General features: G+C 46.1%; 1 protein-coding gene and 1 long non-coding RNA gene across 4 annotated transcripts in view; one reads left to right on the top strand and one right to left on the bottom strand.

Annotated features, from left to right (window-relative positions):
* The window catches only part of CLDN10 (claudin 10), a 130892-nt gene that overhangs the window by 9217 nt on the left and 96663 nt on the right, over positions 1-25012 (top strand). Inside the window, exon 1 of one of the 3 annotated variants that reach the window (XM_017859217.1) lies at positions 17391-17558. The exons of the other annotated variants lie outside the window; for them this stretch is intronic. Within the exon in view, the coding sequence (XP_017714706.1) occupies positions 17450-17558 (109 nt within the window). The 5' untranslated portion in view covers positions 17391-17449. Of the gene's footprint in view, positions 1-17390; positions 17559-25012 lie in introns of those variants that run through there. 3 annotated transcript variants of the gene reach the window in all.
* The window catches only part of LOC108519927 (uncharacterized), a 54370-nt gene continuing 50353 nt past the window's right edge, over positions 20996-25012 (bottom strand). Inside the window, exons 4-5 of the long non-coding RNA XR_001882764.1 lie at positions 21224-21693; positions 20996-21039 (exon numbers count right to left, since the gene is read on the bottom strand). This is a non-coding gene — a long non-coding RNA (uncharacterized LOC108519927). The remainder of the gene's footprint in view (positions 21040-21223; positions 21694-25012) is intronic.

Below are 25012 nucleotides of genomic sequence, written 5' to 3'. Positions count from 1 at the left end.
TTTTTTTTACAGAGTCTCTGTCACACAGGCTGGAGTGCAGTGGTGCTATCTCAGCTCATTGCCACCTGCTCCTCCCGGATTCAAGCGATTCTTGTGCCTCAGCACAGATGTGCACCACCATTTCTGGCTAATTTTTCTGTTTTTAGTAGAGACAGTGTTTCATCATGTTGACCAGGCTGGTCTCGAACTCCTGACGTCACGTGATCCGCCTGCCTTGGCCTCCCAAAGTGCTGGGATTACAGACAGGAGCCACCATGCCTGGCCTGAGCACTCCCGTCTTTTAAATGGGAATATTATCTACTTCAGAGGATGATGGTGAGGACTGAATGCGTGAATTTGCATACAGCGTCTAGAGCAATGCCTGGGACATACAAGCAAAGACCTAAAAGCAGGAGGGAGGCAAGTGTGTGCAGGAACAGGAAGCACATAACTGAAATGGCTGATAGCTAAGATGTGCACAGAGGGAGGGAGAGTATCTGGCTGCAGATGTCGATAACAAAAGCGCCCAAAGAGACCTTTAAGCCCTCCAAAGGGATCCAGACTTTGTCTGGAAGAAGCTGAAAGCTATTGAAACATTGAAACCCTTGGGATTTGCACTTAACATGTTAGAATCTGAGCAAAGGGCACAGCAGCGGGAATACAAAGGAAGATATTTGGAGGCAGAATTGTTGAGTCTTGGTGACTTGTAAAGAATGAGAGGGGTCAGGGATATCTCCAAGGATTCCTGCCAGGAAACTTGATGGGCAGTGGGATAGAGAAAGCTGGTCCCAATGTAACCTCTAGTTCCTTCTCCTGCGGTGTTTTCCAATACGTACCAAGATCTCAATCAGTCAGTTTCTTAACTTAATGGGGTTTGACATTGAAAAACCAACTGTAGACAGTGAGACAGATGAGCTTGACTGAGTTTTTATTTTTTTTTTTAACTGTGTTCTTTCGATGTCTAATACAAATCAAGAGGAAAATATGATAGCTACAAAGATTAATGCAATTGTAGGTGACATTAATAGCACAGGAATAACAAAGTGAGACGGGTAATAGTCCCCAACTACTCTGTAGTCAAATTACATAGTTCTAGTCTTACACACCATATATTTTAAGGGACATGAACATAAACCAATTCATTGATTCTAGAGGAGGGTGACTAGGAGGATGAGAGGTTTTGAAATCACTTCACATGGCCATTTGTTTCACCTGGAAGAAATGGAAACAAACATATAGGGCACAGAGTGGGAGAAGATATTGAGTAGATGTTTCTAGAGAGTCCGGTTTAGGATCACTTTGAAGAAGTCATTTCTATCAGAGTTGCCCTGCAATGGGACAGGCTGTCTCACAGAGACCTGGCTAGAAGTTTCTAGAGGAGGTTGATGGTAGTCTGCTAAGAGGCTGTAGAACCCCCGTCCTGCACTGGCTGGGAAGGTAGACGAGGTAATCTCTCAAGCAATTTCCAGTGTGAGAGGTCTGAGATTCTGTGCACATGTACAAATAAACACAAATATTTAAAAATCAATATCTTTGATTTGCATATTGACTTCAGTAGTTTTGAACAACTGCCAAGCTCTGTGCTAGATAACTTGGAATACAGCAATAAAAATACCTCATCTCTGCCCTTAGATGTTCACAGCCTAGAAGGGACCATGAATTGAAACAGTAAATGTTATACATGTTATGTTAATACCATTCTATTTAAACCTATATGTTAATCAATATTAGAATTAATATAAGAAGTCTGGACACAGTGGCTCATGCCTGTAATCCCAGCACTTTGGGAGGCCAAGGCGGGAGGATCACCTGAGGTCAGGAGTCTGAGACCAGCCTGGCCAACATGGCAAAACACTGCCTCTTCTAAAAATACAAAAATTAGCCTGGCATGGTGGCAGGCACCTGTAATCCCAGCTATTCGGGAGGCTAAGGCAGGAGAATCACTTGAACCCGGGAGGCAGAGTTTGCAGTGAACCGAGATCGTGCCACTGCACTCCAGCCTGGGCAACAGAGCGAGACTCTGCCTCAAAAAAAAAAAAAGTTAATATTATTAATATAAGAAATACATAGCTCTCCATCTGTAATTGATATCTGGAAGGGTGCTAAGAAGCCCATAGTGTGTGCCATCTAACCTTTTCTGGGAGAAGGGATGACTACTTCTAAATCCAGGCACAGAGTGATGGTGGGGGCGGGGGGATACAAAAGAACAAGTCCTGCCTTTAACTAAATTTCCTTGGGTTGATATTTTTAGTTTATACGCACCAAATATAGTCCATGCATAAAAACGGACCCGCCATCCTACTGGGAGGCTGATTTTCTCCAGAACACAGAATGTGGACATTTGTGAGGTGGGCAGGGGAAAATGGAAGACAATTTTCTTCTTACCTTACTACCGCCAGATGTTCTCCTTTATTTCCACCAGCAAGCCTTGAGCCAGTCGTATCAGGGGATTTCAGCCTGCACTGGAGGACTCCTACAAACATCCCCACTAAACTGACTCTGCTGCAGTGGCCAAGGTCCTTCCTTGATGCTGCGCCTTGGCTCTGTGTTTGTGCCACTTTGCTCAGCCTTCCAGCTCCTGGAGGTCAGCTGCTGCCCACTCTCCTGTCTAAACCTGGACCACAGACCTCTCACTTTTTTCCTGGTGGCTGATGTCCGGTTCCAGGTAGTAGATCTGTCTTACGATGATCCCATCCCCCAACTCCAGCATGCCTGGTGGCTCAGTTCTGACCCAGTGCCTGTCCTGAACATTATGCTCTGGACATGATTGATCTGCCTGATCCCCAGTGCCTCTCCTTTGCCTCCCTGCTTCAGCTCCTTCGCCAGGACTTGCTTTCTTTTACCCCACACCTTGGGAAGAACTGTCAAAGCATGGCTCCTAGCTGTGAGAATTTGGGAGAAAATGAGAAGGGGGAGGGCACGTGTGTGCGTATGTGTGTGTGTGAGTATCCATTTTTTCACCTGGAAAAATACGCATGTTATCCTAGTGGCTCCCTCTATTCCAGCTTCAAGTCAGGAGTGCCCGTGACAGCAGGTGTGGAGCTGAGAAAGTCCTCCCCAGGAGTTTTCCCATCCCACCTGCAGCATCAAAGCTGCCCTGCGGGGGCTGCAGCTATGCAGCTTCTCCCTTGCCAGGCTCTTTCTGCCTCTGCTTCCTGTGCCTTCGGTGAGCCCTCTTAGGAGAGGTGGGGTGAACTTCCTTTGCACAGGTGCTAAGCTATCCAGCTTTTGCTCCAATTCCATCTAGTATTATGAAATAAACGTACACTAGACTGCCCACACCACACAGGCACACACATGCACACACATATACCAGGCAGGTTCTATAGCTAACTACTCATACACACAATCTCTTAACATGCAGACACCTCTACACACTACACACACACAGAAAAATACACACTCACCAGTCAGCACATACACATCACACATACATGTGGACAACACACACAGCCATTTGCCATACAATCATACACACAGATGTGCATTCACCATACAGGCAGGCACCGCACACACATAGACACCCATTGACTCAAATACAAGAATGCAAGCTCCACACCTAACTACATATGTATACATACACCATGCACCTTGCAGACACCTCATACATATCACACACATAGTCTTCAGAGGGAAAGAAAGACTTAGGGACCAAGATTTTTACAGACGGTGAGGAATGTGACTCCCGTGAACAAAAACAGCTGGTGATGGCTGCTTATCCACACTATGCTCAGAAGTCATTCATATCGGGACAGGGGTCAGCACAGAAAAGTTAGCTCCTGCCTCCCCAGATGCCTCTCACAGGCCTATGGGGTGCCTAGAAGTGACCTTCCATCACATCATCATCTTTGTCCACTAAGCCATATTATTTTATATTATATTATATTATATTATATTTATTTTGAGGCGGAGTCTCTTTCTGTCGCCCAGTCTGGAGTTCGGTGGCATGATCTCGGCTCACTGCAGCCTCCACCTCCTGGGTTCAAGCGATTCTCGGTCCTCAGCCTCTTGAGTAGCTGGGATTATAGGCACGCGCCACCATGCCCAGCTAATTTTTGTATTTTTACTACAGATGAGGGTTTCACCATGCTGGCCAGGCTGGTCCCAAACTCCTGACCTCAAGTAATTCGCCTGCCTGGGCTTCCCAAAGTGCTGAGATTACAGGCGTGAGCTACCATACCCTGTCCCACTAAGCCATACTTTAAATCATCTTACCTCCTTCCAAGTCCCCCAGCTTCCTAAGGACTCCCTTGGGAGAAATTTGGAGTCTGACAAATTATAAATGCTCCATAATGATCCATTTCCCTCCTTCATTCCTTCCAGACCACAGACCTTGAAGCCTGACATCCTGTTGAAATCCCAGGTCTGCTGCTACTAGCTGTACTACCAACCTAGTGACTTCACCTCTCTCTGTGTTTCAGTTTCCTTCCCTTCCTTCCTTCCTTCCTTCCTTCCTTCCTTCCTTCCTTCCTTCCTTCCTTCCTTCCTCCCTCCCTCCCTCCCTCCCTCCCTCCCTTCCTTTCTTTCTTTCATCTCACTCTGTCGCCCAGGCTGGAGTGCAGTGGCGTGACCTCAGCTCACTGCAAACTTTATTTCCCAGGTTCAAGCGATTCTTCTGCCTCAGCCTCCCGAGTACCTGGGATTACAGGCATGCACCACCACACCCAGCTAATTTTTGTATTTTTAGTAGGGACAGGGTTTCACCATATTGGCCAGAATGGTCTTGAACTCCTGACCTCAAATGATTCTCCCGCCTCTGCCTCCCAAAGTGCTGGGATTACAGGCGTGAGCCACTGCACCTGGCCACTCAGTTTTCTTTTTTTATTGTTTTATTTTTAGAGACAGGGTCTTGCTCTGGCATCTAGGCTGGGGTGCAGTGGTGTGATCATAGGTCATTGTAACATTGAACTCCTGGGCTCAAGGGATCCTCCTGCCTTAGCCTCTGAGTAGCTGGGACTATAGGTGCACACCACCATGCTGGCTAATTTTTAAATTTTTTTTTGTAGAGACAGGGTTCTCCCTATGTTGCCCAGGTAGGTCTTGAACTCCTGGCCTGAAGCAGTTCTCCCACCTTGGCCTTCCAAAATGCTGGGATTACAGGCATGAGCTACACCTGGCCTTGTGTGTCAGTTTTCTTATCTGTAAAATGAAGATAACAGCAGAATCTCCCTTATGTGAAAGTTAATATATGAGTTAGCTTTTGTTGTTTGCTCTAACTGACAATTCTAGCTTTTCAAGACTGCTTTGAAACCAGACTTTGTTGTGTTTCTGTTAGCTAATCTCCCAGTTTGGCATCACCTAAAACCCTTCTGCACATTCCCTCTGGGTCTCTGTGGGAACCCTGCAGGGATTAAGAGCCCTCCCCCATTTTTTTCATGTTGCTCTGAGATGTCTGAATCCAGGAGGGTGGCAGCACATTTCTCTTCTCCTCTTTTTCCAGAGCGCTGGTCCCAGGCTCTCGTCAAGCTCCCTGCTTTCGAATTCCATGTTCTTTGCCATGTGTCTTCCTCACAGTCCCCTTTGACTTTCCTGCTTCTCCATTCAGCTGGTCACCCAGGTTAGACACCTGCAGCACGTAAGGCCCACCTGCTGCTGCTTCAGACTGCACGCCCGGCCAATGCCAAGTCCTGTCAAATCTGATGGTCACCCCTCCCATTCTCCCTGGAGGGAGCTTCGCTCTGTCTCTAGCTCAGGTTATTGTCTACCTGGGCTCAGCATCAAGGCTCTCCCTGCTAAGTTTAGATTGTGGTCAAATAGTAAAAAGAAATCTATTCGCCGTTCTACTTGCTCGAATCAAGGCTACAGATGAGACCCCCAAAGGCAGAGCTTCCTCCAGTTTAAACCTGGGCTTTGTTCAGCTGCATTGAGAGCATTTCCTCTGTGCATGCACCGCTGTAACTATGACCTTGCTTGGTTCCCAGAGTGACATTTTGTACTAGGAGCTTTACCCATGCCCGTTTTGCAGGTGAGGTCACTTCACAGAGCTTGGAGAAGGGCCATAATTTTCTCAGTGTCATGGCTAAGGTGGTGGCCGTGGCAGGATTCAAATGTGAGACTGTATAATTATTGAGTCCCAAAGTCCTATCACCCATCAAGGATGCCCAGAAATGTCCAATTCCTAGCAGGAAGAATGCATCACAACAGCCCTGACTGTGCTTTTCAGTCCTCCTGCTTCTCAGACTGGACTTCGAGATTAGCTTCTCCCTTCTCTGTGCCTCTGTTCATGCCATTTGGGGCAAACACCTTCTTCTCGCTCCACATCTCTCTCTTCCTTCAAGCTGCACCACCAATGACATCTCTTATGCAAAGCTTTTTAATCTTCTAGCTAGAAGGGACCTTTGTCTTCGAGGTCCCCCTGGCACTTGGTACTTCTCTTTCGTTTTTAGAGACATGGTCTTGCTCTGTCACCCAGGCTAGGGTGCAGTGGCACAATCATATCTCACTGCAGCCTCCAACTCCTGGGCTCAAGCTATCCTCCTGCCTCGGCCTCTCTAGTAGCTGGGACTAGAAGCGCAAGCCTCCGTGTACAGCTGGTACTTCTTTTCTTGTGGGTTTGCTACTCTGCCTTGCATTGTGGTTACTTGTGCACTTGTCCTTTGCCACCACTACATTATAAGCCCTGTGAAGACAGGGATCCAACAACTTCTTTCTATCCCTTGCCTGGAAGAGCACCCTGCATAAAATCCAGGCTGTATCCATGTATGTTGAGTTAGTGCAGAACCATTTGTTGAGTTGAATGAGTGAGAGCAAGAAGCAGACCATAGGGCATGGAGACTTTCCAGGTTCACCTTCCTTGGTGTCGTTACCAAGTCTATTGGAATGGTTATCAGCCCAACTTCAACCTTCTTGTCCAAAGCACAGTGTGACAGATGTTTCAAAGCATCCTAGCGAACTTTTCAAAAGAGAAAGCATTTAATACACATCTCTTGCTCTTAGAAGCTCACCCTGGTTCTCAACAGGAGCCCCTTTAACCTAAGGTTCAAACACCATCTCTTTAATGATCTATTCTCGAATTTTCCTATCATTTGCTACCAAGCTATCAATGCTATTATCAAAGCTACCAATTGTTATCAATGGCAATTTCCAAAATGTACCCTTTTGAAATTTGGGACATTTTCTTAACCCCTAATTTTCTCCCTGCTCACGTTTTCCTTCATTTTGTAAGCACATCTGGTCCTTTCATATAGATATTAACATGAAAAATCTCAGGCACCCTTCAAAATGTTCTCTTTGGGCAGTAAGAAACAGCCCTCCCTGTATTTGAAAGGTGCTGCTGAGAAAATCATAATTTATTATTATTTTATTTTAAAAAAGCCTCTGATTATTTGAACAGATTCCTTCCCTGAGGATTTTCATCCTCTGAGTGATTCTGGGTTGAGTCTCTCTCAGTCATTAATGAATTTGAGATATGGATGTGGTTGTTGGTCTTGCCCATAAATTATCCAGTCATACATGACCACAGTCAGCAGAAAAAGAACTTTCCAGCTCTTCAGCTGCTGGATTCAGAAAAGCGACTGGGTCATGTGGACATTTCTAAGAGGGCTCCAGTTTCTGAATGTTATGAGCAACTTAGCAAAAGTGCAAGGTAAACATCAAGTAGCATTCACTGAGAGCAGACTAAATTACGAGTCATAACCTTCTCGAGATAGCCTGGTACCATTTGGGTTATCTCTTTTATAAAACGTGTCTGAGGATGATTGGTTTGGAAATAGTTGTTCTTTCATGTATCTTACTCTATTTTCCTTTGACTCAAATAGTTAAGATGAGAAGTGGAAATAATTTTCTAACAATAAATTGTTTCCTATCTGAATTTGTTTTCCTGTCAGGACTTTCTGTTACTTCCTCTGTCTCCAACCACACTCACACTCCCCAACTCAAATATTGCAAATAGTGTGTTTCTTAAAATATTTGTAATTACCTTTTATTATTAACTTCAGTGTACAGGTCTTGCTTTCCTATTTACAAATCTTGATTCTTCCCTTAATCAGCATGTAATGGATTTCGTTTTGTTTTGTTTTTTACTTTTAACCTCTCTTATATCTCTTACTTTTAATTTTATTTTTGTAAAAGTTATTCCCTGTAATATACCAACCTATGGGAACAAATGCTATTATCTTTACATTTATGCCCCAATTCACATGAAATCTAGGCAGAAACTCCAGACTCTTCCAGGAGTCCCCTCCCTAAACATCTCTTCCCTAGCAATATTTGTAATTATCTCCTCTTCTCCTACCTGCTCTTGTCTGTCGGGAGAACCCACTCTCTTGTCAGCAGGATTGGGCTGGGCTATCATTTCACCAACATCCTCACCCACCAGCCTCAAATTCCATCAGCCTTACCTCTAAATAAACAAGCACAGAGGCTGGGCTGGTGGCTCAAGCCTGTAATCCCAGCACTTTGGGAGACTGAGACAGGCAGATCACCTGAGGTCAGGAGTTCCAGACCAGCCTGGCCAACATGGTGAAACCCCATCTCTACTAAACATACAAAAATTTAGCAGGTTGTGGTGGCACATGCCTGTAATCCCAGCTACTAGGGAGCCTCAGGCAGGAGACTCGCTTGAACCCAGGAGGTGGAGATTGTGGTGAGCTAAGATTGCACCACTGCACTCCAGCCTGGGCAGCAGAGCGAGATCCATCTTAAAAAGAAAAAAACACACACACAGTGATTAAAAATTATATGTTTTATGCTAACAGTGCTTCTAGAAAAGGTCCATAGGCATGGCTGTCCCAGTAACATTTCTGCATATGAGCTCTTCCCACTTGAGATTCTAGTGCCTCGCTGGGCATGGTGGCTCACACCTGTAATCCCAGCACTCTGGGAGGCCGAGGCAGGCGGATCACCTGAGGTTGGGAGTTTGAGATTTTACTGCCAACATTGCCCCTCGATCTCATTCCCCCATGCTGGCTTCTGACAGCCCTAAATCTACCTTCTCTTTTTCTCACTCTCCAAGGGTCCCAAGCGTGGTAACAATTTCAATTTATCTTCGGACAAGTGTTTGCCAGAAGATCTACCCACAACCAGGTTGACCAAGTCAGGATAATTTGAGTGCAGGATCCCCTGGGCCAGGCCTGCACTTCTCCCCAGTCATTGAAAGAAAGCCAGGCCAGGCGAGGTGGCTCACACCTGTAATCCCAGAACTTTGGGAGGCCGAGGTGGGTGGATCACCTGAGGTCAGGAGTTCAAGACTAGCCTAGCCAATATGGTGAAATCCCATCTCTACTAAAAATACAAAAATTAGCCAGGTGTGGTGGTGCATACCTATAATTTCAGCTACTTGGGAGGCTGAGGCAGGAGAATCACTTGAACCCGAGAGGTGGAGGTTGCAGTAAGATTGCACCACTGCACTCCAGCCTGGGTGACAGAGCAAGACTCTGTCTCAAAAACGAATGAACGAAAGAAAGAGAGGGAGGGAGGGAAAGCAAGCCTGATGCTGAGTCAGAATCTCTGGTGCAGGCTCCCCTCCCCTCTCCCCACCCAAGGAAAGTGTCCTTTTTGTATACTCAAGCCTTGTCACAGAAGATTAGTGGAGAGGCAGTAGAGGGGATGAGGTGTGAGTGTGGAAGGATGAAGGGAGGGGTGTGGGAGCCTTGTCAGGGTCCTGAACCCTTTCAGAAAACTTCTTGACTCCTATGAAAATTCATGAATCTGAGGATATACTAAGGGCAAAGATGCTGTCCAACTTCATAGGCAGCTTCTGGTTTTTAAATGCAAATGAATATTTTGGGGGAGATGTAGCACCTACTTCCACCCCTTCACAGTCAAGTTTGAGTCACAAGCTTGCAAGTCCAGTCAAAACAATATCTTTGGCTAGGCATGGTGGCTCATGCCTGTAATCCTAGCACTTTGGGAGGCCAAGGAAGGAGGATCACTTGAGGCTACAAGTTGCAGACTGGCCTGGGCGACATAGTGAGACCTTGTCTCTACAAAAAAATCTTAAAACTAGCTGGGTGTGGTGGAGTATACCTGTAATCCCAGTTACTTGGGAGACTGCGGTGGGAGGACTGCTTGAGCCCAGGGGTTAGAGGCTACAGTAGGCCTTGATCACACCACTGGGGTTACAGGTGAGCCACAGGGCCCAGTCAAGGATTATTTTCTATAGCCTCTAATGGAAAAAAAAAAAAAAAAAAACTATTTTAAAATTCTCTTCCTGCAGCCTATTGGCCAGTGGCCACAGGATTCTGTCTAGCCAATACACACATATCCTGTCCAGTGGTGCAAAGTACAGAAAAGTGATTTTGTTAGGCTTTTCCCACAGAGAGCATGTAATGTCTTCTTAAAGGTATAAGGGAATTGTTCATGGTTTATTTCTTTGTGAAGTTTTTGATTGAATTAAAACACCAATATAAATTGGACTTCAACTGTCTAAGAGCAAATTTTCTATAATAAATAAACAAAATTCTGAATTTCTAGAGAACAGAAACTATGGCTTATAGTTCTGCCCCCACTGCACAGTACTTACCTAGCTTTGTGCATGGTAAAAATAAGGGTTCTGTAAGTTCATTTGTTGGATGAATGGATTTATTTATTCATGAATAAATTCTTTATTCATGAATGAACTTATTTATTCACTCATTACATTTCTTTCTTTGCTTGCATTTTACCTTTCATTTTCTTTATTCTTTGGACTCAGTAACACTTTTCATATCATTTTCAATAAGAGAGTTGAATAACTGTATATTGACCTGAATTGAAAAGAGAAATGGAAACAGAAAATCTTTAGCAAATTGAACTAAAAATCTCCCAGTGAGTTACAAATTAATCCAGTGAAATGTTCCGGATGTTTTGGATGAGGGAATTCTATTTCATACAGGTCACACTCCCTTACTAAACTCAGGCCTGGCTGAAGGAAGATTCTTCTAATCCAAAATATCCTGCAATTTTAATTTAATTATGAAACAGCATGTTGTGCAAGCTAAGTTAGACTTCATTGTGACTTAGCAGAAATTCCCTGGTTTGATAATAAATACAGATACCATCCAGTGCAATAAAAATGACTGCATCAGGTCAGAGGCAGGTACAAAAAAGCTGAAAGAGGCTTTTATTTATTGTGATGCCAGAGACAATAAAATTGTGTGTCATTTGGGGTGAAACTTTTAATTTCATATCCTGTAGGTATTAAACTACACTTGCTATCTGCACATCCAAGTAGATCGTCTCCCATCTTTACTCCCTGTCTTTACTTTCCCAAAAATCTTAATCCTGGGTTCTGCCAGTACTGCTTTCTTACCTATTCCTTGTCTGTTCCTTGTCTCCACAAATCTCCCAACCCCTTTCCCATATCTACTCTCCTATTCCACCCCACTTTTCTCTAAGGAACTCCAGGAAGCAGAGGTAAAACCCCTGTCCAAGAATATTCAAATATGTATTTATTCCTTCATGCAACAAAAATCAGCTGAGCATGGTGGCTCACTTTTGTAATCTCAGCACTTTGAGAGACTGAGGCAGGAGGATTGCTTAAGGCCAGGAGTTTGAGACCGGCTTGGGCAACATAACAAGGCCCCTGTCACCACAAAAACTTTTTTTAAAAACTTAGCTGGGGCCGGGCGCGGTGGCTCAAGCCTGTAATCCCAGCACTTTGGGAGGCCGAGCCGGGTGGATCACGAGGTCAGGAGATCGAGACCATCCTGGCTAACACGGTGAAACCCCGTCTCTACTAAAAAATACAAAAAATTAGCCGGGCGAGATGGCGGGCGCCTGTAGTCCCAGCTACTCGGGAGGCTGAGGCAGGAGAATGGCGTAAACCCGGGAGGCGGAGCTTGCAGTGAGCCGAGATCGCGCAACTGCACTCCAGCCTGGGTGACAGAGCGAGACTCCGTCTCAAAAAAAAAAAAAAAAACTTAGCTGGGCATGATGGAGCACAACTGTAGTCTCAGTTACTTAAGAGGTTGAGATGGGAGGATTGTTTGAGCCTAGAAATTCAAGGCTGCAGTGAACTATCATCATGCAACTACACTCCAGCTTGTGCTACAGAGGGAGACCCTGCACCAAACGAAACAAAACGAAACGAACGAAAAAAAAAAAAAAAAAGAAAGAAAACATTCATTAGGCATCTTCTATGCATAAGGCATTTTGCTTGGTTTGTAAGGGCAGATCACAGAACAAGTTATTGTGTCTTTTCTCCAAGGGAGATTGCAGGCAGGATTGAAGCAGAATGGGAGATAGGAAAAAGATGGAGCTGATATGTACAAATATGTAAGACAGGCAGTGTCCCTGCCAGGCTGTAAATAGCATAGGTCCCAAACCAAACTCATCATGTTCCTCTGCGAAAGCACTTCCTCCCACAGCCTTCCTGTTGTGTCCTAGTCCCGCAAGTGTTCCTGTGATCCAGAAGCATTTTATTGCACCCATCTTCTGGTCACCTCTGTTGCTGTGTATGCATTTGCTTGCTTCTTTAGCAGGACTATGTCTTAACCCTGGCATATGGAGGCAGATCCAATTCCTAGTCCATCCACATCTCTGGAGATTATTCCAGTTTTCAGGATTATTGCGTACTAAAAAAATTTGTTGAGTTAAATTACATTCTTACCATTGCACAAGCTTACAAAATCTGCTTCAGATGAAACAGCCAACTTCTACATTGCAGTTTGTTTCGTATGCAAATGGATCCTCTTTCTTTGAGAAGCTGGGTGTGTAGAAACTCAGGGAAGACCAAAACAAGGTGCTGGGGGCTCTGTGTTCTGTGCAGTCTTGGGAACTGAGAGGGGAGTTGTGGTTACCTGTTTGACCTTGTATTTGGTGAATCACATACTGATATAGGGGGATTCCCTATTGCTACCACTGTTTGTTCCATTCTCTAGTTTCCTACTCGAGTTTCAGATACTCTGCAGCTAGAAATGATCTTAGTTCTTCCCAGTTATCAGATATTATTTTTGTAGTTAGTAGTTAGATTCTGATTAGATTCTGGTTTCCTGTTTTTTGGGGTTTTTTTTTTTTTTTTTTTTTTTTTTTTTTTTTTTTTTGGTAATTGTCTTACCTCTGGCCAATAGGCTCTTCAACGTGGTTCCTAAGTCTGGTAATTGTCTTACCTCTGGCCAATAGGCTCTTCAACCTGGTTCCTAAGTCTTTTTGGAACACTCTTATGGTCTTTGATAGTTTCCTTGCCGGATGATATGACAAGATGTTCCAAACTTATCCCTGATGTTGAATCGACCGTTTCTCCAAAGAACCCTGTTCCCTTTAGCCAGAAATGGTATTTAGAGCACATGAGGCCAGGCCAGATACGGTGGCTCATGCCTATAATCCCAATACTTTGGGAGGCTGAGGTGGGAAGATTGCTTGAGGTCAGGAGTTTGAGGCCAGCCTGGCCAAATGGTGAAACCCCATCTTTACTAAAAATACAAAAATTAGCTAGGTGTGGTGGCGTACACTTGTAATCCCAGCTACTTGAGAGGTTGAGGTGGGAGGATCATTTGAACCCCAGAGGTGGAGGTTTCAGTGAGCCAAGATCATGCTACTGCACTCCACCCTGGGTAACAGAGAGAGACCCTGTCTCAAAACAAAAAGAAGAAAGAAAACGGCCTGGGTGCTAAGGACACTCTTTGCTACTGTTAGTCAAGGTATCTAGGCCTTTTCAACAGACAGAGTTAGGAATAATGTATTTTAACATAAAATACATCATGTGTTCTCATTAGTATTTCCAGTTCAAACTTAGGATAGAGGTTTTTATTTAACTTCATTGATTTGATATTTATATTTCTTTTTTCTTGCACTGAAAACCTTAGTTCTTAATGAAATAATGTGATTTATTTTTCTACTAAATATATTTTGATTTCATGATAATCATACCTTACTATCAAGAAATATCATATGAGAGAAAATTATTCTAAAAAGAGAATTACTGAACCACCTCAACCTCTCAAGTAGCTGGGATTACAAGTGTACGCCACCACACCTAGCTAATTTTTGTATTTTTAGTAGAGATGGGGTTTCACCATTTGGCCAGGCTGGCCTCAAACTCCTGACCTCAAGCAATCTTCCCACCTCAGCCTCCCAAAGTATTGGGATTATAGGCATGAGCCACCGTATCTGGCCTGGCCTCATGCGCTCTAAATACCATTTCTGGCTATTCAGACTTCTTTACAGTTTTTTGGTCTTGTTTTCTGTTTCTTTTTTTTTCTCCTTTGGCATTTACCCCACTAGGATTATGTGGTCTCATGACTGTAGTTTAAAAATAGAATCTTAAAAAAGTCTAGATTCAGCTGACACCCAGGCATTTTAGCCAACTATGAAGGCAGAAATGATGTGCCATGGAGAGGTTATGATCTGAGTGATGTAGCCAACTATTTATTAACCCAAGTTTCTGCGAATTCAGGGGATGTGGACAGCTATAGTTCATATTTAACTTCACCATCTATATTTAGTAGGAGCACATTGTTGCTACTGATTAGTTATTCAACGGGATGAGAGTTAAATTCACTCATGAAGCTTTGGCTTTAGGAGGAAAGCACAAAGTTGTAGAGCCACAAAGAGTTGCAGTGGTACTGAATCTTGAAGGCCACCTGGTTTAATCACCATAGTCTACAAAGGAGGAAACTAAGATCCAGCAGTGTCTAGCAACTTGCCTAAGAGCTCACCACTAGTTAGTAGCAGGGATAGAACTGGAAACTGATCTGTTGTCTCCTTTCCATTGATCTGTGCTGTTCCCTTGCTCTCCTTGTGTAAATGCTGAAGGGGGGATCATGATGAGCTCAGGGTGAGCAAGGGAGGCCCATTCTGAAAGTTCAATCTCAAGACTGAACACACTCAAAAAAATGCTTATGAGACATTTGGTGAGCTATTTGGTAAATATTTAGTAGTTGGCTCTAAGTATATAGCAAGACAGCCTTTATTGTCTTTTTAATTTTTTACTTGCCCAGGTAATAAATTGAATAATTATCTGGTACGATCTGAAAGCCGGAGACACAATTTCAAACATTTAAGACAATCTTCTCACCATATTTTGTTTTTAAAACAATACAACAGTACTTGAAAATAATTTCTAAAGTCTTGATTATAAGTATTGTCTGTGTTCATGTATCTCATTCAATAAACCACCACTACATACAAGATACTGGGCTACACGGACTTTTTCAACAACTAGAACCCTGCAAATATGGAACTAGGCTGTCCCAGAAGTTAGTGAAGTGGAGAACTGACGGCTAGTGGATTCGTGAATTCTTACCAGAAATCTGCACAGGGAATTCCTGCAGAGGTCAAAGGATGGGACTTGATGACATCTGGTGTCCTTGTCCTTTCTAATCCTAAGATTAGATTGTTTTTGTTTTGCTGTTTTATTTTAGACACAGTCTTGACTGTTAACCAGGCTGGACGTGAACCTTAAACTCCTGGGCTCAAAGGACCTCCCACCTCAGCCTCCCAAGCCGCTGGAACCATAGGTGCACACCATCATGGCTGGCTAGATGACAGACCTGTATTCTATAATTTGTGTGATGCCCCTATTAAAGTAGCTTGTTTGGGGAGAGAGTAGTAACCATTTATACAAAGAGACACAACATGTTCTTCTCTCCCCTTTTTCTTCCAAGTTCAGTCTCTATCTATAGCCAACCCCCAAAGATTCAACATACCAGAGAATAAGGCATAGTGAGCCCTTAGGGAAAGTCTCCATGGAACTGTCATCTTAGGGACCCCTCTTCACAAATGAAAAGACATGCTTTGTGGGAATCACAGCAACTTCCTGTTGGCCGTGCACATCTTGCCCATTGTGCGCTCCTCTCTCCAGCTGTCTTCCATTTCAATCACCCACTTGTCTCTGTTCCTGATACCCCTTCCCGCTCCAGGTTTATTAGTAGCTACGTTCTCAGCCCGAGAGTGAAAGAGAAGCAAGTGGATCATTTTGGGACCTGGAAAGTTATTTAGCCTGTGTGCTAGTTCACGTTAACATCAGCCAACAAATGCATGAGCCCCTGCTGCAGGCGTAGCTCTGAGATAGGTGCTGGGGAAAGTGAGGGAGACACAGTTTCTGCTCTTCCAGGCTAGAGGAGGGAAGGAGATGAGAAAGGAGAGGTTACAGGAAAGCCCGTGAACATGAGCACGGAAAAGGGTAAAGTCCTAGCCTCACAGAGGATTAGAAGCCGCTCTGAGCCAAGTGATTTCACTGTGACCTGAAGGAAGAGGGGAGGAGAATTTCAAGGCAGGGGAAAGACAGATCCAAAGGTCCAGAAAATGGAAGTTCAGGGAATTCGAGGAACTGAAAGAGTAACGCGTGTTGCAGCGACTGTCTCAAGATGACTCAAGCGAGGAAGGCAGGAGTTAGACGGTAGAGGGGCTTGTCAGAATTCTCAAAAAGTGCTCACCAGAACTTCAGCTCTGACTTATGGATGTGTGCGTGTGTGTGTGTGTGTGTGTGTAACCTACACATCCTGCACATGTACCCCAGAACTAAAAATTAAAATAAAAAAAAAATAGCAACAAAATGTAACAAGGGCTGAGGAAGAGATGGGCCTCGGGTGCCCCAGGCAGCCTGCATGCCAAGTGATGAGGATGGGGGACCAGGGAACAGCTGTGCCCTGGGCAGCTCACCACCCCGGGATCCTTCAGTCTAAGCTGAGTAATAATAGCAAATTGCATTCACATGATATTTCATTAGGTTCTCACGTGCCTCATTCAGCTGACCTCTCATGAGAGCGTGCATGAGAATCACCCAGAAGGGCTGCGGGAACGGAGGGCCGGGTGCCATCCCCAGAGCTCTGACTCGGCAGGTCAGGGCGGGACTGAGAATTGCATTTCTCACAGGTTCCCGGGCCCTGATATGCTGCTGGTTCAGGGACCACACCTGGAGAATCACTGGTGAACTCATTTCACAGAAAACCTTCAAAGGCCAGTTCTGCCGCCAGGCTGTTAAGCTTCGGAGGGAACAAACCCCTGCCCTCAACGGGCTCGTCCACAGTGGAGGAAACAGAAATAAATAATAAAGTATTAGAATGTAATGCAATAGAACAGCGGTCCCCAGCCTTTTTGACACCAGGGACCGATTTCGTGGAAGACAATTTTTCCACTGACGAGGGTCACAGGGTAGTTTCAGGATGATTCAAATGCATTATATTTACTGTGCATGTTATTTGTATTATGATTACATGGTAATATATAATGAAATAGTTATACAACTCACCATCATGTAGAATCAGTGGGAGCCCTGAGCTTGTTTGCCTGCAACTAGGCGGTCCCATTTGGGGGTGCTGGGAGACAGTGACAGATCATCAGGAGTGACAGATCATCGGGAGTGACAGATCATCAGGCATTAGATTCTGATGAGCAGGCAACCCAGGTCCCTCGAGTGTGCAGTTTGCAATAGGGTTCATGCTCCTATGAGAATCTAATGCCCGGCCGAGCTGACAGGAGGCGGAGCTCAGGCGGTGATGTGCGCCATGGGGAGCAGCTGCAGATACACATGAAGCTCCGCTCGCCGGCCTGCCACTCACCTCCTGCCGTGAGACCTAGTTCCTAACAGGCCACAGACTGGTATCAGCCCATGGCCCAGGGGTTGGGGACCTCTGCAATAAAACAAAGGCTCAAATGGAGGTTAGAGGAGGCTGCTACGAGCACAGAGCGGAGGAATGGCCCCACCTCAGTCAGGGAAGGTAAGAACAGGTTAGCCGTGGCTTCTAGCAGGGAAGAGAGTAAGAGAACAAATCCAAGAAGCAGCTGTGTACTCAGAAACAGCAGGGAGGCCTGCAAGGGCAATGGCCCTGTCTCAGTGAAACTGGGGAGGAAACCCATACGTTGAAAGGGACCGGGGAGAAGAGAATGGAAAAGGCAAGCGGAGATTGATAAGCGTTCCAAGGAGGAGTGAGACCTGGTAAGATCTGCCTTTTTGGAAGCTCATTCCAGGGGGTAGGGAGGAGGAAGATGGGGGTGGGGCGGGCGTAGAGCCAGGCTGGAGGAGGCTGTTCTGTGCTGCAGGTGCCAGAGGGAGGCTTGAGCCCAGCAGAGGCAGGTGGGTGGAGGGGCTGAGCCTAATGGGATCTCAGGGATCTAGCAGTATACATCTCACATCTTGGTGGAGAGGAGGGTTCAAAACTTGCAGGTCCCTTGTGTTTTGGCTTCACAGACAGAGTGAATCGGCTCTTCTCTGCTAAGGGGTCAAGAACACACATGCTGGTGCCATACAGAGGAAGAAACCTATAAGCCAGGAAGTAGGAGCACACACGCAGTGCTGTCCCACAGCTCGGGTCAGACGGCAGCAGCTCCCTGCCAGGGATTGAGAGCCAACCCCTGCCCTGTGCTCCCTTGCACTCTACATATTTGTAGGGATGGGGTCAGGGGACATCCCTGTGATTATGGAAGTTCCCTGGTTGAGAGAAATGACCTTGGTTCAAAAGGGGAGCGACTACAACCAGCCCGACCTCCTGGGAACCTGGGCAGATCTGCTGAGCCTGATCTCCGCTAAGCTTGGGAAAGGGGAGATGACGCTCCGCAGCCACCATCAGATGCCTCAGCCAATTCTTAGAGACAGGGAGTGCCAGGAGTTTTGCCAGCCCACCTCAGCTGTGCTGACTGAGCACTGGCCATCTGTGGGCTTCTCTGCTGCTCCTCTAGGGAGGGAAGTAGTCAGCAGGGTTTGAAAGAGTTTCAGTGCTCTTTGCCCCAGTGGCCTCTGGGCCCCTGGTGAGGGTGACTGGCTTGGAGCTCCAGGAAGGTGGCAACGGCTCCATTCCCACCTCATGTCCTCCAGCGGCCTTTCTCTGGGTGGTGTCTCAGTGAAGCCAGCCTGGGGTCTATCTTCGTGCGCTCCCATGATCCCAAGTCCACCTGCATGGGTCAGAGCTCCCTGCTTCTCTCTCTCCCTCTCTTTCCCCCTCTCTCCCTCTCCCTCTTTCCACCGCCTCCCTCTGCCTGTTGGGACTTGAGAACCATGGCTCAGCTGTGATGTGACTTATGATTGATGCTGCCCCCTGAGCAAGCTGGGTGGTCTTCTATGCTTGTCACAAATCTCTGCCATCTAATTTTACCCCACATTGCCCAAGTTGCTTCCTTCCAGATAGGGGAATTGGTTGGGATGCAGACGCTGGGTTGGTTTTTATTTGAAAAGCACACCCCCAGGAGGACTCCTTCCAGGGGCAGGAGGACAGTGAGGGAGACATATTATTGGGTTGCCCAGAGCAAGGTGTGTCCTGCAGATGCACACGGGGCAGATGTTAAAGCATCAAGTTTACAGAAAGGAGAAACATGGTTAATACAGAAGCAGAAAAGGAATGCAAAACAGCTAGAGAACAACTGCAAAGGTGCACATGCGGAAACACAGGATGATGTCCTGCCAACCCAGGTGTGGATGGTCTGTGGACCAGCAGCACCTGGGACTTAGAGCTGCAGCATCTCAGCCCCACCTCAGACCTAATGAATCTGAATCTGCATATTAACAACACCCCCAGGTAACCCGTGCGTATCTTAAGCCATGATAAGTACTGGCATCAGCTGCAGACAGGCCCATGGATAGATAGAGGAGGAAAACGTGTGGTTCATTAGGGAGGCTTCTTGGAGGAGTCCTCTAGCAATGAAAGCCAGCTTCTATTTGAAAAGAAATGAGATCTTTTGCCTAAAACAGTGGTTCTCAAATTGGCTGCAAATTGGAATCACCTGTTGTGTTTTAAAGCACTCTGGAGGCCGGACGCAGTGGCTCACGTCTGGAATCCCAGCACTTTGGGAGGCTGAGGCTGGCAGATCACTTGAGTCAGGAGTTCAAGACCAGCCTGGCCAACATGGCAAAACCCCGTATCAACTAAAATAGAAAAAAAAAAGAAATAGCTGGACATGGTAGTGCATGCCTGTAGTCCCAGCTACTTGGGAGGCTGAGACATGAGAATCACTTGAACCCAGGGAGCTGAGGTTGCAGTGAGCTGAGATTGCACCACTGCACTCCAGCCTGGACAACAGAGTGAGGCTCTGTCTCAAAAATAAATAAGCAAGTAAATAAATATAAAAAGCACTGATTCCTGCTTCCAAGCAACGGAGATTCAGATTTAATTGAGATAAGGTCAGGATGTAGAGAGTTTACAGAACTCTCCGGGTGATTTAAACATGCAGCCAATTTAGAAAACCACTGGCCTTTGCCATACAGAAGATATAATGTGCTGTACCAGGACCAGAGAACAGAGTAACAGAGGAATCAGATGGTTTGAGAACAAGACCAGGAGTGTGCATGTCTGCCCGGTGGGTGGGGTGAACAGGGAGGGTGCGCCTAGGATCCTTCTTCCCTCCCATCCCCACTTGGCTTCCTGGGCCACATTCCTCAGTGCTTCCTTGGTTCTCACCTGGATGCTAGTATTCTGCTTCCCCCTAGTGGTGACTTGCAGTATGGCACAGGTATCGCTGGAGGTTTCATTAAGGTTCCGCGTTCATCACTAACCTGTGACAGTGAGTCCCAGGCTGTGGTCAGGTGGGATCACCCTAAGAATCATGTCCTGCGAGCATCTTGACTGTGTGACTTCAGGAGTTGCTCCCTCACAAGAAGCCTCAGGGAGTTAGAGGTCATTGACCAAGCACTGCCCTGGCACAGGGCTGCAACTGGAGTCTAACTGGCCTCCTGTGCATGAGGTTTAAGGAAATTCATTTTATTAGCCAGTGGTTAAGTGCCTGTGAGAGCAATCATCAGAAGGTGCAGCGGTAGAAGATAACAAGCTTCCTAATAAACAGTGGCTACTGGTCGGGCACGGTGGCTCACCCCTGTAATCCTAGCACTTTAGGAGGCCAAGGCAGGTGGATCACGAGGTCAAGAGTTCAAGACCAACCTGGCCAACATGGTGAAACACCATCTCTACTAAAAATATAAAAATTGGCAGGGTGTGGTGGCAGGCATCTGTAATCCCAGCTACTTGGGAGGCTGAGGCAGGAGAATTGCTTGAACCCGGGAGGCAGAGGTTGCAGTGAGCCGAGATCACGCCACTATACTCCAGTCTGGGTGACAGAGCAAGACTCCACCTCGGAAAAAAAAAAAAAAAGGCCACCACTTAGATCTTTGTGGCAAGAATGGGTTTTACTTAATTATCACATTTCATTCCAATGACAAGCCTAGAAGGTATTAGGATTGTCAAATATTTTTATTGCAAATATGCATTGCTAAGACTTTTTTATTTATTTTTTTTTTTTTTTGAGACGGAGTCTCGCTCTGTCGCCCGGGCTGGAGTGCAGTGGCCGGATCTCAGCTCACTGCAAGCTCCGCCCCCCGGGTTTACGCCATTCTCCTGCCTCAGCCTCCTGAGTAGCTGGGACTACAGGCGCCCGCCACCTCGCCCGGCTAGTTTAAGACTTATTTTTTAAAAACACGTGTAAAGTCATATTCTTCTCTGAAATGGACATTTAGCAAAATTAAAGTCACAGATTTAATATTATAGTCATGAATAAATGTTTTAAAATTATGAGTGAGAAAGAACATTAACTAGAGAAAATGTTGCTACATCACTTTCAAAACAAGCATGTATTTTAAACAGACATGGTTTGCAGAAGAGGATTCTCATCTTACAGATAAGAAAACAAACCTGGAGACCTTAAGGAACTTGATCAAGGTCACATAGCCAGTGACAGATGCAGGGTTTGAACCCACATTGGTGGGACAGCACTATCTGTATGTACAGCTCCTCCCATGTCACCTGCAAGAGTCCGGGGGTTCTCACCTGCTCGAGGGTTTGCAACAGAGACTTCACCTGAATCCTTGATTGAGTCTCTGTGGTTCCTCCAAGCTCCCCTAGTTCGTCTTTGTATTAGTCCATCTTCACACTGCTGCTAAAGACATACCCGAGACTGGGGAATTTATAAAGGAGAGAGGTTTAATGGACTCACAGTTCCACATGGCTGGGGAGGCCTCACAATCATAGTGGAAGGCAAGGAGGAGCATCACATTCTACATGGTGACAGGGAAGAGAGAACTTGTGTAGGGGAACTCCTTCTTATAGAACCATCGGATCTTGTGAGACTCACAATTACAAAAACAGCATGGGAATGACCCGCCCCCATGATTCAATTACCTCCCACGGGGTCCCTCCCATGACACATGGGAATGGTAGGAGCTATAATTCAAAGCGATATTTGAGTGGGAACACAGCCACGCCATATCTCTCTTCTTTCCAGTTTCACATTGACTCAGACACTTTCTTAGGTACAGCAGTCCCTGAAGGCCCCGTATTAGGGAGAGAATGCCCTTGTCCAGTCCTGGCAGAAAACTTCTCTCTGCAGCTCACGCCCAGGGCTGGGTTCAGGCCAGATGAGGAGAGAGATAATGAGAGAAATAGGAAGCGTTTGAAGCTGGCAGCCAGTGTGGTCCCCTGACCTGGCTGGTTCCTTTTCTTCTTCCCTGGGAGCCAGCTCCTGTCCACCCTACCCCATTACAAGAGTTCCTGAAACTCTGATGTGAACCAGAACCACTGGGAAACTTGTCAGAATGCAGATCCCTTGGCCCCACCCTCAAAAATCCTGATTCAGGATCATCAAAAGTGGGACCCAGGAATTTGCATTCTAAGCAAACAACCCATGTGAATTCTGCTGCATGGAGTCCTCAGAACACACGTTGAGAAACATTCAATAGATGTGCTATTCACATTCAAGAGTACCAATCAAGGCCCATAAGCTATGCTGAAATATTTAGAAGTTATGTATCAAGTGAATAAACTGTCAAATATATATACATAACTACATGGCAGGCTAGAATTCCTGAACTCTAGAGCCCAAGCCAGAAGGTAATGGGACAGCAAGAGCTAACCCCCAGCCCCCATCCTTCCCCTTTGTCTTCCCACTTTATGCCGTGAGGAACTTGCTGCTTGAGCGAGAGGACACGCCATCCATAAATTCAAGCACAGGCACTCTCCTCCCACCCTGTTACAGTTGCATCTTGACCACCTGTTGGGCTAGGATGGACCCCAGAGAGGAGGCTGGCATTGACCCTGGAGGCAGAACATTCCCAGGTACTCAGAGCATGGTCTATGGGGAAGAGGTTCCAGGAGGATGCATGCCCTTGACCTTGCGAACTGCCTGCACTGAGGGGAGGGGCAGCAGAGGGTGGCCAGGGCAGAGCCCTGTAAGCTGGCATTTCTCTAACATTCATGGGAATAGAAATTTCTTGGGATCTGAATCAGTAGGTCTAGGGCAGAGACCAAGATTCTGCGTTTCTAATGGCCTCCCAGGAAAGCTGGTGAGGCTGGTCTTCAGACCGCAGAGTGAAGCAGCAAAGCTGTAAAGCAGGGGTCAGTACGAGGTAGTAAACTTTTAGTCTCTGAGGGCCATGTGGTTTCTGTGGCAATTATTCGACTCTGCTGTTGGGCATGAGAGCAGCCACAGATGATATTTAAGAGAATGAGCATGGCTGTGTTCCAGGAAAACTTCACTTGTGAACACTGAAATTTGAATTTCAGATAATCTTCCTATATTGCAAAATATTCTTCTTTGGGGCTCTTTCAATTATTTAAAAATGTAAAAACTCGATCAGGCACAGTGGCTCACGCCTGTAATCCCAGCACTCTGGGATGCCGAAGTGAGTGGACCACCTGAGATCAGGAGTTGGAGACCAGCCTGACCAACATGGTAAAACCCGGTCTCTGCTAAAAATACAAAATTAGCTGGGTGTGGTGGTGCACGTCTGTAATCCCACTTACTTGGGAGGCTGAGGCAGGAGGATCACTTGAACCCAGGAGGCGGAGGTTGCAATGAGCGAAGATCGTGCCACTGCACTCCAGCCTGGGTGACAGAGCGAGACTCTGTCTCAAAAAAAGTAAAAATCATAACGTAACTTAGTTGTATATTTAAAAATAAAAGAGTATAATTGGATCGTTTGTAACACTAAGGATAAATGCTTGAGGGGATGTATACCCCATGTTACATGAGGTGCTTATTTCGCATTGCAGGCCTGTATCAAAACATTCCGTGTACCCCATAAATATATATATCTACTATGTACCCACAAGAGTTATAAATTTAAAACTTTACCAAAGATTTTTAAAATGTAAAAAACATTTTTTACATGGGCTGTACAGAAACAGGTCTGGATGGGAGGTTAGATTTGGCCCAAAGTCTGTAGGTTGTTGACCCCTTTATATGGCCCAAGTCAGGAGTTGTGCATGGCTGGGTCTAAAAGCTGTGCTGATCCACAGAACCCACGTGAAGCTTTTGTGGCAGAAAGGGTCTAGAGCCTCACTGAGTCATGTCTTTTGGAGGTAGATGGGTCTTCTAGGTGCCCATCAAATCACACCTTCTCAGGCTGCCTTCAGTGCACACCTATGAGACCAACCTTGCTGATCCAGGGCAGGAAGTCTAGTCCAGATCCACCCTGCTGTGTTACCCAGGAGCTCAGATTCAGTCTCAGAACCATCTGGATTGTTTTACTTTCATCATGGACTTAATCCTGATTGAAGTATAAATGAATAAGCCGACTGGGCATGGTGGCTCACGCCTGTAATCCCAGCACTTCGGGAGGCTGAGGTGGGTGGATCACCCGAGGTCAGGAGTTTGAGAGCAGCCTGGCCAACATGGTGAAACCCTCTCTCTACTAAAAATACAAAAAAAATAACCCACAAAAATTAGCTGGGTGTGGTGGCGAGCACCTGTAGTCCCAGCTACTGGGGAGGCTGAGGCACAAGAATCTCTTGGACCCAGGAGGTGGAGGTTGCAGTGAGCCAAGATTGTGCCACTACACTCCAGCCTGGGTAACAAAGTGAGACCCTGTGTCCAAAAAAAAGAAAGAAAGAAAGAAAAGAAACAGGGTGCAATACTACATGGTACGATGGGGTCTTATTTAGTTTGCCTCCACTTCACCCCACTGGTGAGGGAGGGATTCCCACCCTAGGGTTGAGAGGATGGTTGAATGTACGACACCCAACCCTAGACAGATGAGATGGGTAGCAGGTAATTCAGAGGTTCACAGCCCAGCGGAGAACAACCCTGCCCCACACAGAGCCACGTGGAGGTTGCAGTCGGGAACAGAGTGAACCATCAGGAGCTGTGGGAGGCAGGCTTTGTAGTAACAAGAGGGCGAGGTGCCCCTGGTTCCTGTAGGAGGATGTGTTTGGCTTGCTTGGATAATTCTGCAGGCTGACGGGGACCTGAAGCCTAG

This window comes from Rhinopithecus bieti, unplaced genomic scaffold (genome assembly GCF_001698545.2).
Source record: "Rhinopithecus bieti isolate Rb0 unplaced genomic scaffold, ASM169854v2 scaffold_46235, whole genome shotgun sequence".
Taxonomy (NCBI): domain Eukaryota; kingdom Metazoa; phylum Chordata; class Mammalia; order Primates; family Cercopithecidae; genus Rhinopithecus; species Rhinopithecus bieti.
Note: the sequence above shows the minus strand (reverse complement) of the source record. Positions and strands in the feature narration are given on the sequence as shown.